This window comes from Peromyscus maniculatus, chromosome 4 (assembly GCF_049852395.1).
Source record: "Peromyscus maniculatus bairdii isolate BWxNUB_F1_BW_parent chromosome 4, HU_Pman_BW_mat_3.1, whole genome shotgun sequence".
Taxonomy (NCBI): domain Eukaryota; kingdom Metazoa; phylum Chordata; class Mammalia; order Rodentia; family Cricetidae; genus Peromyscus; species Peromyscus maniculatus.
This window is the reverse complement of record NC_134855.1, coordinates 138,501,610-138,516,278: the sequence shown is the minus strand read 5'-3', so window position 1 is coordinate 138,516,278 and position 14,669 is coordinate 138,501,610. Positions and strand designations below refer to the sequence as shown.

Sequence of the window (14,669 nt, the reverse complement as noted above, 5' to 3'; positions counted from 1 at the left end):
TTAGGATTGGTCCTAATCCTCAAATATAGGGAAATTCAGGCTTTTGCAGAACCTTCCAGAAACCCACATATTAAAATAAAGATAGATCCCCTTGAGCATCTAGTGACTTGAGAATATGGCCAATAAAAATTCCTCCAAAGACAAGGTTCCCCGAGATGGCTTAGTAAGTAGAGGCCTTTGCCACAAAGCCTCATGACTTGTTCGGTCCCCAGAACCATGTTCTGGTGGAAGGAGAACCAAGACCACAAAGCTGTCCTCTGACCTCCACCTGAGCACCGGGGCACACACTTCCTCTGTCCCCACAACAACAACAATAAAAATTTCATTTATTTATTTAAACAAGGTCTCATCATGTAGCCCAGGCTGGCCTCGAACTCAGAGATCTGCCTGCCTCTGTCTCCTATATACCAGGATTAAAGGCATGTACCACTACACATAACATAATATATATTTGTTCTTTAATTTAAAAAATACATAAAGGAGCCAGGTGTGGTGGTGCACGCCTTTCCCAGCTGTCAAGAGGCAGAGGCGGGTGGATCTCTGAGTTCGAGGCCAGCCTGGTCTACAGAGCAAGTGCCAGGACAGCCAGGACTCACAGAGAAACCCTGTCTCGAAAACAAGCAAACAAAGAAGAACTATAATTTACAAGAGTAAAAACAAGCTGAATTAAACCACTGACTAGTCGTTCCTGGAAGGTTCTCATGGGAGGGAAACAACCCTGAGTGTTAACAATGGCAGGCTGAAACACACACATCCTCAGCTCACAACTGCCTCTAAGTCCAGCTCCAGGGACCCAATGCCCTCTTCAGTCCTCCACAGAACACACTGTGTGCACTCGCGTGTGTGTGCACACAGATTTTTTTTTAAAGGTTGAACTTTACATAACTCTGAGCTGAGGCACTTGTGTGGCACATGCGAAGGCCCTGGATTCCAACCCTTAGCACCACAAAGTGGTGATAATAATTTAGGCACTACATCATTAACTGTCCTACAATAGGAATTATCACTTTCATTCCCAAAGGGAAGAGTTACTATTTAAAAACCCCACTGGGAAGCTGGGTGAAATGCCCCAGAGCTATAATCTAAGATCCTGTGAGAGATGAGGACAGGGGGAGGCCAGCCTAGGCTATATGAAGCCCCGCCTTAATGCAAAACATCCCACTGGGGCCCTGGAGTTGGGGGTTCTCAGTACAGTTCTGGGGTGTGGTCTTCCTGGTCCCACAGCTCCTCTGTGGTTTCACAATGCAGGGCTCTCTCTTATCAAGGCTCTGATCCCACAGACCCTCATTCTAGCCCCCACTGCTACTCAGGAGGGACATCTGTGACTATGTCCCAAAGGCTCAGCACTGGGTTAGGGACTGCTGGGAATTTCGGTTATGCTATAGCTGTGAAGCCACAGCTGGGGTGGCCGTGAGGGCACCTCAGTCACCAGGCAGGTGTGGGCTCAGTCTGCCATCTGTGATCCAGGCCTCGGAGAAGACGCTGGCAACCTGCCCGTCTGCCTAGAAACAAGAGCTACGGAATGGGGGTGGAGGTGGGGGAGAAGAAAGAAAGGGAAGAGAGGGAAGGAAAGGGAGGAGGAGAAGGAAACAGACAGGCTAGGAAGCCTGGGCGGCTGCAGTGCGCAGTGCTGAGAGACCTGAGCTGGTGCTCTGAGCCCTGCAAGCCTCGCTTTGCTGGGGCACCAAGCAGCAGGACCACATGGAGTCCCTAGACAAGCCTTACACACCTGGGACAGAGGCCCTGGCACCTAAGACTCCAGGTTCACCCAGCCTGCCCGGCCACGGCCACGGCCACGTGATGCGCCTCAGCGCACACAAGCGCTGCTGCCGGCCGGAGTCTGCCTCTGGTGTCCCCAGCGCTGGTGCTGCCAGCCACCGAGTCTGTGCGCAGTAAATATTTACGGAGTGCGTGAACGCGTGAGTCACGGGGCTATTTTTAGTCTGAGTGCACTGCTATAAATTTCAGTTGCCTTTTGGGTGCATGTGCAGAAGGAGGAGACTGGAACACCTTGGCTGGCCTTCCATGAGATGGTGTACAGAACCAGAGCGTGTCGCTGGGCTGGGCTGCCTTACCCAGACAAGAGAGGCCTCTCTCCTCAACCCTTCCCCGCTTTGTCCCGGCTGTCACTGTGCTTTGGACCACAGAGTTCAGAACCAAAGCCGCAACCAACCTGGGAGAATGCAACAACGTTCTGCTTCCGAGAACCGGAAACACTAGCGCCCCCCCCCACTCCCCCCACCCGCCCCCCACCCCTTTTTTTTTCCTTTTCAGTCCCTAGGGCTGGAACTCAAGGCCTGGTTCCTGGCTGAGCACATGCTCTACCACTGAGCCACGCCCACAGCCTCCACAATGCTGTTTCAAATATTTGTGCCAAGTATGATGTGCGTACTTGTAATCCCAGCCCTCTGAGGCAGAAGCACGAGAGCTGCTCTAAGTTTGAGGCAAGCCAGGCTACACAGTGAGTCCCTGTCTTAAAAGCAACGGAAAAAAAAGGCATTTGCTGCAGGGTATGGTGGCACATGTCTGTAATCCCAGTACTCTGGAGGCTGAGGCAGGAGGATTACCATAATTTTAAGGCCAACCTGGGATATGGAATAAGACTCTGTTTCAAAAACAAACCTGAAATTCATCAGACACCATGGGACCCCCACTGCCGACTGTCTCCCTCTGCTTCACTCTACCTGGGTTTGTGGCTATTGTTATCTGAGTTTGGGGTACTTGTTTGGTTGCTGTTCCTGAGGCTTGAATCCAGCCTCTCCCACATGCTAGGCAAATGTTATTTCTATACTTGCCTTTGTATGAAGAGGCATATGCAATACGTGTTATGAATAAGGCTGGTGTGTTGTTGCTTTGTTTTTGAGACAGGGTCTTATGTAGACTTAGCTGGCCTTGAACTCATGGAGAACAACTGCCTCTGCTTCCCAAGTGCTGAGAAAAAAATTTTTTGTCTGTTTGGGTGTCCCGTCCCCCCCTCCCCCGCCCCCAGGCAGGGTTTCTCTGTATAGCCCTGACTGTCTTGAAACTCACTCTCTAGACCAGGCTGGCCCTGAACTCACAGAGATCCGTCTGCCTCTGCCTCCTGAGTGCTGGGATTAAAGGTGTGCACCACCACCACCACCACCACCACCACCACCACCACCACCACCGCCCTCCTGCTGTTTTTTTTTGTTTTTTGTTTTTTAATTTAAAGACTTAGCTGGGCACGATGACACACACCTTTAATCCCAGTACTCAGAAGGCAGAGGCAGATGCATCTGTGAGGCCAGCCTGGTCTACAGAGTGAGTTTCCAGGACAGCCAGGGCTACACAGGGAAACCCTGTCTTGAAAAACAAACAACAACAAAAAATCTAAAGTGTGTTCCAAGTCAATGATTTCATTTTGAAGAGTGAGAGGAGGATCTGGAGAGATGCTCAGTAGTTAAGAGCATATGCTGCTCTTGCCAAGGACCAGGGTTCAGATCCCAGTCCCCACAAGATGGCTTACAACCGTCTGTAACTCCATATCCAGGGGATCTGCCTTCTTCCTCTGGCCTCCGTGAGTACTGCACACATGTAGTACACAGACATACATGCAGACACTCAGAACATAAAGTAGCTTCATCAGTTAAGACAAATAAAAATCAGGTTGAGAATAAACATTGAAATATTCTATCCTTTCTCTTTCATTAACATAAACATCACTCACGGGGTACAGATCTATGGGATGCAGATCAATACTAGGTCTCAAAACAGACCACTTCTGGAGAACGTGGAGTTGCTGGTGTTACCAGGTCAGCCTGGTGGTACTGAGAGTCTCAGAAGCACGCTTACCCAGCATGCTCGAGGCCTTAGGTTCCAATTCCAGCACCACAAAACCCAAGTGGTGGTGTGGGTCTGTGACCCCAGCACTCAGGAGGGGAAGCAGTATGATCAGAAGTTCATTACATTTTTATTTATTTGTTTATTTAATGTTGGGGGAAGGAGGGGTATGGGAACCATGGAACAGGAACGGTCACAGGACAACTTGAGGAAGTCGGTTCTCTCCTACCATCACAGGGGTACTGGGGATTGAACTCAAAACCATCAGCCTTGGCAGCAAGCGCCTTCATCTGCTGAGCCATCTCATAGCCCCTGCAACATACTCACAGGAAGCTCTTAAAACTGGACTGAGCTTGGGCTGGAGAGATGGCTCAAGGGTTAGGAACACTGGCTGTTCTTCCAGAGGACCTGGGTTCAATTCCCAGCAACCACACGGCAGCTCACAACAGTCTGTAACTCCAGTTCCAAGAGATATGACCCCTTCACACCAGTGTACAGCCATGTACACTTCAAATAAAGTTAAATAAATTATTATAAGTTTAGACATTAAATAATAAAAGTGTATCCTGCCCAATTCTGATGGCCATGAATCTAAGATCAAGGTAGCTACAACTTGTTTTCCTCTGGGGCCTCAGTGGTTTGCAGGTGGCTGGGTCCCCCTGTGGCATTTCCTCGTTCATTCTCAGTGTCGCCAGGCCAGATCGAGGCCACCCAACCATCTTGCTCTTTGTCACACTGTTAGGTAGTTATCTTGGGGGCAGGGGAGGGGGTTAGTGGGCACCTGCTTGTCACAGCACTCACGTGGAGTCAGGAGACGGAACTCCATTCTCTCCTTCTTCACATGGGTCTGGGACCTAACTCAGGTCATCAGACTCCCTTCTACCCACTAAAGCCATCTCAACAGCCCGTATTTTGTTTTGTTTTTATTTATGAGTACAAGCTTTATCATGTTTTATCTTAATCACTTTTTTTGTTAGGTTTTTGTTTTTTGTTTTTGTTTTTTTAATTGGTTTTTTGAGACAGGGTTTCTCTGTGTAGCCCTGGCTGTCCTGGAACTCTCTCTGTAGACCAGGCTGGCTTCAAACTCAGCAATCCACCTGCCTCTGCGTCCCCAGTGCTGGGTTTAAAAACACCAGCACCAGCACCAGCACCACCTGGCTCTTAATCACTTCTTTAATGGCCTTCCAAATATGGTCACACTCAAAATTAGGGTTTCTATATGGGAATCTGGGGATGGGGGATACAATATAGTCCACGCCACTTCTCAACGCACCCTACTAATATAGCCGACCTGCAGGCATGGGACTGTTACCCCAGCTGCTCTGGAGGCTGAAGCAGAAGGATCCCAGGTTCAAAGCCAGCCTCATTTACAAAGTGAGCTTAAGGCAAGTCTAGACAATCCAGAGAGACCCTGTGTTAAAATAAAAAGAAGCCTGGGGCCGATGCAGTGGTGGCTCACACTTTAACCCCAGCACTTGGGAGGCAGAGGCAGGTGGATCTCTGTGAGTTCGAGACCAGCCTGGTCTACAAAGCAAGTTCCAGGACAGCCCGGACTGTTACACAGAGAAACCCTGTCTCAAAAAGTCCATAAATGAATGAATGAATGAATGGGTATGGAGGTGCGGTTCAGAGGCAGGGAGTTGGCCTACATATGTCAGGCACTGGGTTCAATGCCTAACACCGTAACAACAAAGCAAAATAAAAAGTTCCTTTCAATTCTAAATTAAAAGGCTGATCTCACTGTGGAAAACAATGGTCCAGATATGAGTCCACAAGGTTTGGTTTGAAGACAGGATGAGACACTTTAAAAGAACAACAGGAATAGGGCCACTCAAAGGGAGTGTCTGGAAACTGTGCTGGCTATCCCGTTGGAGGGGGAGGGGTGCTGGCATCCAGTGGGTGGGGCCTGGAGGGGTGCTGGCATCCAGTGGGTGGGGCCTGGAGGGGTGCCGGCATCCAGTGGGTGGGGCCTGGGATGCTACCACACACTCCCTAAGGTAAGAAAGGGCAGCCTACTCCGCAGTCACATCAGCATGCTGGGGATGAGCATGCAGCAGTGTGCCTTGAGTTCACCTCTCGTCACCACAACCTGCCACAGGACCACCTCCTGCCAGACCCTGCCACAGGCAGGATGCTGCCACCACTGCCTCTTCCTCAGGGACAGCAGCCAAGGGCTGGTCTCTGAGAGCTAACAAAGAAGCTCTCAGTGGAAGCCTCACCCCACCCCCATACGTCCTTTCCAGCTCCTCTCTTAATCCCCTACAATTCCGTTAAGACAAATAAAGCAACATTAAGATGCTTCCTGCTACCCCTAGAGGAGCCGGGTTCAATCCCTGCACCCACGTGGCTGCTCACAACATCCTCTAACTACAGCTTCGGGGATCTGATGCTGTCTTCTGGCCTCTGCTGCACACAGGTGTGACATGTAAACTCATGCGGGCACACATACACAACATTAAAAATTTTTAAATAAATAAAAAGATTACCCGCCTGGAATATAGTTCAGACGGTAGGCTGTCTGCCATGTACAAAGCCCTGGGGTTCATCCCTAGCACCAAATAAACCAGGTATATGCTAATGCACACCTATAACCACAACACATAGGAATCACATGGAGGCGTGAGGGTCAAGAGTTCAAGACCATCCAGGTTACATACTGGAGGCCTAGGATACCTGAGACTTTGTCTCTGTCTCTGTCTCTGTCTCTCTCTCTCACACACACACACACACACACACACACACACACACACACACACACGATCCGTCCACAGAACACAAACATCTTTTAGTCTCTGTGCACAGTCAGGTTATTGAATTTCCTTCTAGGACCTTGTGGTCAGAGCCATTGCCTTGTCCCTTGAACACCAGCCACGGCTCCCCGCGTTAGGACGGCCTCCTAGCTCTCTTTCAAATGACCCTTGCTTTCACTTATGCTGTAAAAGGAGACTTCCTGCTGCCACTACAAAGAGAAAACAGACATCGCTGGACACAGACAGGGGAACCCCATAATAGCTCAGGGTCTCCCGTGACCCACCTTTGCACGTATATACTGAGCTTATCAATTCACACAAATCACAGAACAGACCCTCGTTAATAAAAACTAGCAGTATTCCATAAAAACATTATCACCAATCCTTTTTTAAGACAAGGTCTTATGTCACCAAGGCTAGCCTAGAACTCACTATATAGCCAAGGCTGGCCTAGAATTCCTGATCCTCCTGCCTCCACCTCCCCGGTGCTGGGATTATAGATGTGCACCTCTTGCCTGGTTAAAACGATTTCTTTCAAAACTAAACCAAAGCTGGATGTTGTGGCACACACCTTTAATCTTAGCACTTGGAAGGCAGAGGCAGGCAGGTCTCCAAATTCAAGGCCAGCCTGGTCTACAGAGAGCTGCAGGACAGCCAGGGCTACACAGAGAAACCCTGTCTCAAAAAACAAACAACAAGAATAAAAATCGAACCAAGCCCCAGGGGCAGGCTACAGCTCATGAGTACAGCACTTGCCCGGCATGCACAAGGCCCCAAGTTCAATCCCTGGCACTCCTCAAAACACAACACCACTGGCACACACCCGCAATGCTAGTTAGTACTCAGGAGGCGGAGGTGGAGGCACATTGTGAATTCTGAATTCAAGGCCAGCCTGGACTGCATAGTGAGTGCTCCCCCAAACCCCAACCCCCACCCCAAGTGCTGAGGAGACCCTGTTTCAAAACAAACCGCAAACAAACACCAAAGTCCACTTCACTTGAAGCGGAAGGCACTTCCTGTCCGTGACTGAGCTTGAGCAGATATGAAGAGAACTCGGTGTTCTGTGAGCAGCCGAAGGTCCAAACACAGGCTGCTCAGCACCCGACTCCTTGCGACTGTGGCTCGGGTCAATGTCAAATCGCAGTGGTTCGTCTCCTTCGGGACTGGCACCAAGGACTTTCCTTTACCCCTCCCCCTGGGCCCTACCTGGGCTGGCAATCACACATCCCCTGGTCTCCACAGGGACAGGCGCATCCGGTCTCCTGGAGTGGCAGAGGGCAGGACTCTGTGACTGGCAGCGGATGGCACAAGAGGAGCTGGCAGAGGGCAGCCAGGTGACTTCCTGATGGCCTGCTGCCAAGACTTCTTCCCACTGTTTGTACCCAAGAACGCACAGAGCCCTTCCAGAGACACCTCAACCCGAATGAGAGAAGGCGACGGGAAGGGATCGAGGCTCTAGACCTCAGCCGGCTGCCGAGACTCCTCCCCAAACACAGCCCTGAACAGAAGGCATGACGGCCACCCCTCTGCACACTGAACAAAGGGGCTCATTGAACACACTGCGGGTGTGATGGCTCACAGCTGCAATCCCAACACGCTGCAGCACTGCAGCCTGAGGCCAGCCTGGGCTACAAGAGCCCCTGTCTCAAAAAAAGGCCACAACATGGCTGGAGAAACATCACAGTGAATAAAGAATGCTAGGCACACAGGTCAGACAGCCTGTAATCCCGTCTCTACCTCTGAGGTTTTTCTGCAGGTACCTGTGCGCGCGCGCACACACACACACACACACACACACACACACACACACACACACACACGCAACTAAAAAAAAAACCTTTACAAAGAAATCCCACTGGGTGGGTGGTACCCACCTATAACCTTTAATCCCAGCACTTGAGAGGCAGAGACAGACTGGCCAGGTCAGCCAGGGCTACCTAATGAAAAGAAAAAAATTCGGGGGGAGGACCCAAAACCAAAACAGCATAAAACAAACAACAACAATAAAAATAACAATAAGCTACTTAAATATGGTTTTTTTTTTTTACTCTGGAACTCACTCTGTAGACCAGGCTGGCCTCGAACTCAGAGATCCATCTGCCTCTGCCTCCCAGGTGCTGGGATCAATGGCGTGTGGCACCACCGCCCAGCTCTTTGATTTGATTTTGGTTTTGTTTGTTTTAATAAGGCAGTTTTAAAGATGCACTTTATCTTTTAAAAGTGTCGTGCTCAATGCTGGGGAGTATCATGTGCACATCCTGCGTTTTATCCCCAGCACAGCTTAAGCGGGGTATGGTATGAATGCCTGCACCCCAGTGTTTCAAGGAAGAAACGGGACGACTGAAGTTCAAGGCCATCCCTGGCTACCTAATAAGTTCAAAACCAAACTGGGGTACATGAGACCCTGTCTCAAACAAAAACAAAAACAGGAACCTCCGCTCTGAGGGTCACTGGGCTCTGAGGGGCACTGGAAGGCTGGGCCGTTCTCCTGGCCAGGCTTGTCTGACACCTCACCCAGGCTCATAAACATCTAAGGCCCCTGTGCTGGCTGGTCCAGGATACCTTTTGGGTCTTAAATAAACATTGTCACTCCCCCTCCCCTGACTCCTACCCCTGCCCCACTGTACTGAGCTGAAGGCAGGTGGTTCGAATCCTGAGCTGCAGAAGCCTGAGACCCTCACCCCCAGCAGAGTCCCCAGCAGCACCCCGTAATGGGCAGCCCCAGAGAGACTGCCCAAGGTCTCCTCTTAGCATCGCTGTGTGGCTGTGATCAACTCCCAAGTGAGTGGTTCACATGATGCACACCTATTCCCTTCCAGCCCTGAAGGTCCAGAGCCCAGGAGGGGTCCAGTGGGGACTGAAGTCCGCATCTGTGCTGCAGTTCTGAAGGCTCCAGGAGAGTCATTTCCCAGCTTCCGAGAAGGCCCCACGCCAAGCACCTGCCAGTCCCTTATCACCAGACAGCCACATGGCATCTTTTCTTTTTTTATTTTAACTTAAAATGTTTCTTTAAATGACTGTGTTAAGTCACTTTTCTGTTGCTGTGACAAAACACCTTGACCACAGAAACCTACCAAAAAAGAAACCCTTTAGCCGGGGCGGTGGTGGTACACACCTTTAATCCCAGCACTTGGGAGGCAGAGGCAGGCGGACCTCTGTGAGTTCAAGGCTAGCCTAGTCTACAGAGTACCAGGACCAGGACAGCCAAGGCTACACAGAGAAACCCTATCTCAAAAGAAAAAGAACGTGTTTGATTTGTGCCAAGGTCATGCACGCGTGATGTCCGAGGACAGTCGAGAGTCGGTTCTCCTGTCTCTCACATGGGTCACAGGACCCCAACTCAGATGGCCAGGCTTGGCAGCAGGTGCCTGAGCCATCTCGCTGGCCCTCTGCCTTAGTTAAGGTTTCTGTTGCTGTGACATAACACCATGACCAAAAGCAAGTCAGGTTTTATTTGGCTTACACTTCCACATCATAGTCCATCCTGAAGGAAGTCAGGACAGGAACTCAAGCAGGGCTGGAACCTGGAGGCAGGAGCTGACTCCAGAGCTCCCCTCCAGAAGCTGTGGAGGGTGCTGCTTACTGGCTTGCTCCCCATGGCTTGCTCAGTCTGCTTTCTTACAGAACCCAGGACCAGCCCAGGGATGGCACCACCCACAATGGCTGAGCCCACCCTCCTCAATCATTAAGAAAGTGCCCTACAGACGGATCTTATGGAGGCATTTTCTCAATTGAGGTTCCCTCCTCTCAGATAATTCTAGCTTGTGTCAAGTTAACATAAAAATTAGCCAGCACACCCTCGCTTACTTTTGGAATGTTTATTTATTTTTGTGTGTATGTGTGTATGTCTGCGGATATGTAACGTAAGTGCAGGCATCTGTGGAAGCCAAAGGCGTGGGAGCTGGAGTCACAGACCATGGGAGCCACCTGGAAACAGGCCCCTGGAAACGGAACTCTGGTCCTCAGGAGAGCAGCCAACGCTCTTAACTTCTACACCATCTCTCCAGTCCGACCCCCTTTTTTTTCTGAAACAGGGTCTGACAAGCTCAGGCTGCAATATATATGAAATGACCAACTCTGGATCCTTCTGTCTGAATTCTCAGAGCGCTGGGATGCCAGGCAGGTGCCATTATGCCTCAGTTTATGCAATGTTGGGGGTGGAACCCAGGCAGGCCTTCATGCATGCTAGGTACTCCACCAACTGTGCTCTATCCACAGGGTGCCTCCTTACCCATTTCCTGAGACAAGATAACTTACTCTATAGCCTGGCCTAATCTAGAACTCACTACCTAGTTGACAATAACCGTGGATCTACCCTCCTGCCACTCTCTCCAGAGAGCCGTGATCACTGACATTCTCCATCATATCTGGTTTTATGTGGTACCAGGATTGAATTCAAGGCCTCCTGTATGCTGCTCAGCCAAATGCTCAGCTGTTCATTTTTTTCAAGTACAAAAATACTGGGTTAGAATATATACATACATAAAATACACATACACTTGTATCATGAGCTCTTCTTTTGAACCCAGGTCATACCCAGAACACCCTTGTCTCCAAACAACACATCAAATATCACAGCTAGTCTAGGGTCAGCAGAAACCCAAGCTCCGTGGCCTTCCTGCAGTCTCACATGTGGCACCTCTCTGATGAAACACGTCTATATACCAACTATCAAGTCACATATTTCTGAATTCCCCACCATCAGTGGCCCTCTCCTCTCAAAAGAACACCCGATACGCTGGGGATGCAACTCAGTTTGTGGTTGCTTGCTTAGCAGGCAGGAAGCCCTGGACTCTGTTCCCAGCACCACATTAACTGGGTGTGGTGGCACACACCTTTAATCTCAGCATTCTCAGGAGGCAGAGGCAGGCCGATCTCTGTGATTTCAAGACTAGCCTGGTCTGCAGAGTGAGATCCAGGATACCGGGGCTACACAGTAAGACCCTGTCTCAATAAATAAAGAATTATCAGAAGAGTATCCTGAACACCCCACACCGGGGTAAACATCATGCAAACACCTGTGTGCTACCATCAGACCCAGGCAACACCTGAGGTCTACTGCGGGCTTACAGTGAGAACTTTGCCTGGGCTAAGTCTCAAAACAAACCAACAAAATATATTTAATTTTTTTGTGTTGTTTTATTTGTTGGTTGGTTGTTTTTTCAAGACAGGGTTTCTCTGTGTAACAGCTCTGACTGTTTCAGAACTCCTTGTAAAGACCAGGCTGGCCTGGAATTCAGGGATCCACTTGCCTCTGCCTCCCGAATGCTGGAATTACAGGCAAATGCCACACTGCCTGGCTTAGTTTTTGTTATCTCTACTTTGAAGATGAAAAAAAAAAAATCTATGGGGCTGGAGAGATGGCTCAGTGGTAAGGGCACTAGCTGTTCTTGCCGAGGACCAGGGTTCAATTCCCAGCACCCACGTGGTGGCTCACAATTGTCTGTAACTCCAGTTCTAGACAATCTGACGCCATCTCCTGGCCTCCACAGGCACTGTACACATATGGTGTACATAGATGTGGGCAAGGAAACACTCATAAAATAAAATAAATTAAAACACATTTTTGAGACCTGGCTGGCCTGGAACTCACAAGGATCTGCCTGCCTCTGCCTTGTGAATGCTGGGATTAAAGGTGTGGGCCACCATTCTAGTTTAAAAATAAATAAATCTTTGAAAAAAAAAAATCTCACCTTGACATTGCTACTCCCAAAAATGCAGGCTACATATGGGAACCACAAGCCAGCACAAGCCTTTCAGGTTCAGGACTCAAATCGGAATCCATGTTACTCTAGGAAGTGAATGGACTCCACAGCCTAGGATCCCACACTCAAGTAGAACTGTTTAACGATTATTTATTTGGGAGAACTAGAGAGATGTCTCAGAGGTTAAGAACACTAATTGCTCTTCCAGAGGTCCTGAGTTCAATCCCCAACACCCACATGCTGGCTCACAACCATCACTAACTCCAGTTCCAGGGGATCTGATGCCCTCTTCTGGCCTCCAAGGGCACTGCACACACCTAGTACACATACATACATGCAGGCAAAACAACCATACATGTAAAATAAAAATAAATCAATCTTTATTTTTCATTTGTGTGCGTGTGCGTGTGCGTGTGCGTGTGTGTGTGTGTGTGTGTGTGTGTGTGTGTGTGTACACAAATGTTTTTCCTGCTAGTATTTATGAGGACCAGAGGCCTGGTACCCACAGAAGTCAGAAAAAGACTTCAGATCCCCTGGAACTGGAGTTATATATGGATGGTTGTGAGCCACCATGTAGGTGACTGGAATCCAACCTGGGTTCTCTGCAAGAGCAACAAGTGCTCTTAACCATTGAGCTATCTCTCCAGCCTCTAAGTCAGTCTTTAAATAAAACAAAATAAAAACAATTTACTTTGTGTTGTGTATGGGTGCAGAGGAACACCAAGGTGTGTAGAACAGAAGCCAGGGAACAGTCTGCTAGAGCTGGTTCTCCTTGCCCACCTGTAGGCCACAGGGGTCAAGCACAGGCCATCAGCCTCAGCAGCAAACATCTCTCCCTTCTGAGCCATCTCCACTGGGTCTCGATATGTAGTCCTGGCTGGTCTGGAACTCACGACATAGACCAGTTTGGCCTCAAACTCACAAGATATCCACTTGTGATTATAGACATTTGCCACCATATCCAACTGATTTTTTGTTTTCTGTTTTTTTGTCTTGGGGCACAGGGATTTTCTGCTGTCCTGCAACTCACTCTGTAGACCAGGCTGGCCCCGAACTGACAGAAATCTGCTTGCCTCTGCCTGCCAAGTGCTGGGATTAAAAGTGTGCACCACCACTGTCCAGCTCAACTAATTTTTGTAGATATAAAATTATCTGCCCTCCTGGGCTGGAGAGATGGCTCAGCGGTTAACAGCACTGACTGCTCTTCCAGAGGATCCAGGTTCAATTCCCAGCAGCCACATGACAGCTCACAATTGTAACACCAGTTCCAAGGGACGCACCGGCGGCACCATGGCAAAACACCAAGACACATAAAATATATTTTTTAAAAAATTATCTGCTCCACTCCCTCTAGGCCTCTGAAAATCAGAGCATATTTCGTCCTATGAACTATGACTCTTAAATTACCCCTCGAATTCTTCTGTCATGCGCTGGCCAAGGGCTTCTCAACAAGGACTTCCAATTATAAGGCCTTTGGAAAGACAAAAGTCAGGCCTGGTGGCACAGAGTTGTCTTCCCAGCTAATCTACTAGGGTGGCTGAGGCAGGAGGATCACAAGTTTTAAGTCCCTCCTGGGCTCAGAGTGCATTCACAACCAAGAGGAGAATTTCAGTGAGACCCCCGACTCAAATAAAAGATAGAAACAAGTGTTAGAGCCGAGCCTGAGCCCAGCCCAACCTGCCGAGAAGCAGCCTCCAGAGCGTGCATGAGACCGCTGGCAAGTATAAAATTGAAGGTGCCCAGGCACTCACAAAAGGCCGCACACACTCCCACAGAGCCCATAGCACCCTCCTTTATAGTCTGTATGGCGCCCAATACGATGTAAACACTACATAATCACACCGGACCACGGAGGGCATGCTGACATGTTCAGGACGCAGGTGATTTCCATTTGTTCACATTTCATCAGTCAGCAGGTGGCTGCATCTGTGGACCCAGTGGCCACAGTACAGACCCCAGATTCTCACGTCAAAGACTTAAATGGGCGTTAAGTTTGCCCGGGGGAACCCCCTGCACCTGCCCAGCTGGGAAGCCCACACCTATTACGCAGATCTTGTCTAAGACAGGTCCAGCCCTTGCACAAATCAACCACGGCACGTTACTGTACACCAATTTAATTAATTAAAATATTTATTGCGGAGGCTGGGGGTGGGGTTCCAAGCAGAGCTCTAACGAACTGTCTTCATAGAAACACACGTTTTGGGGGCCTGGGGGGCGTAGCTCAGTGATAAGGTGACTGCCTAGCAGGCTCGAGGACCTGGGTTTGATCCCTAGCACCACCAAAACCCAAAACAATAAGAAAGCCAACAAACACAAACAGCCCCCGCAGGAAGTGCAGGCAGGAAGTCTGGGAACCCTGTTCCAGCACCTTCCCGCCCCCACCCCCCAGTCCTTCCGTTTCCGTTTCCCACTC

At 49.6% G+C, this 14,669-nt stretch overlaps 1 protein-coding gene across 6 annotated transcripts in view; it reads right to left on the bottom strand.

Annotated features, from left to right (window-relative positions):
• The window catches only part of Atp9a (ATPase phospholipid transporting 9A (putative)), a 110,445-nt gene that overhangs the window by 94,821 nt on the left and 955 nt on the right, over nt 1-14,669 (bottom strand). The window contains exon 1 of one of the 6 annotated variants that reach the window (XM_016007613.3): nt 7,758-8,042. The exons of 4 other annotated variants lie outside the window; for them this stretch is intronic. In XM_016007613.3, coding sequence (XP_015863099.1) covers nt 7,758-7,777 — 20 coding nt within the window. In that variant the 5' untranslated portion in view covers nt 7,778-8,042. Of the gene's footprint in view, nt 1-7,520; nt 7,687-7,757; nt 8,043-14,669 lie in introns of those variants that run through there. One more of the 6 variants, XM_076571104.1, reaches the window with a different exon arrangement.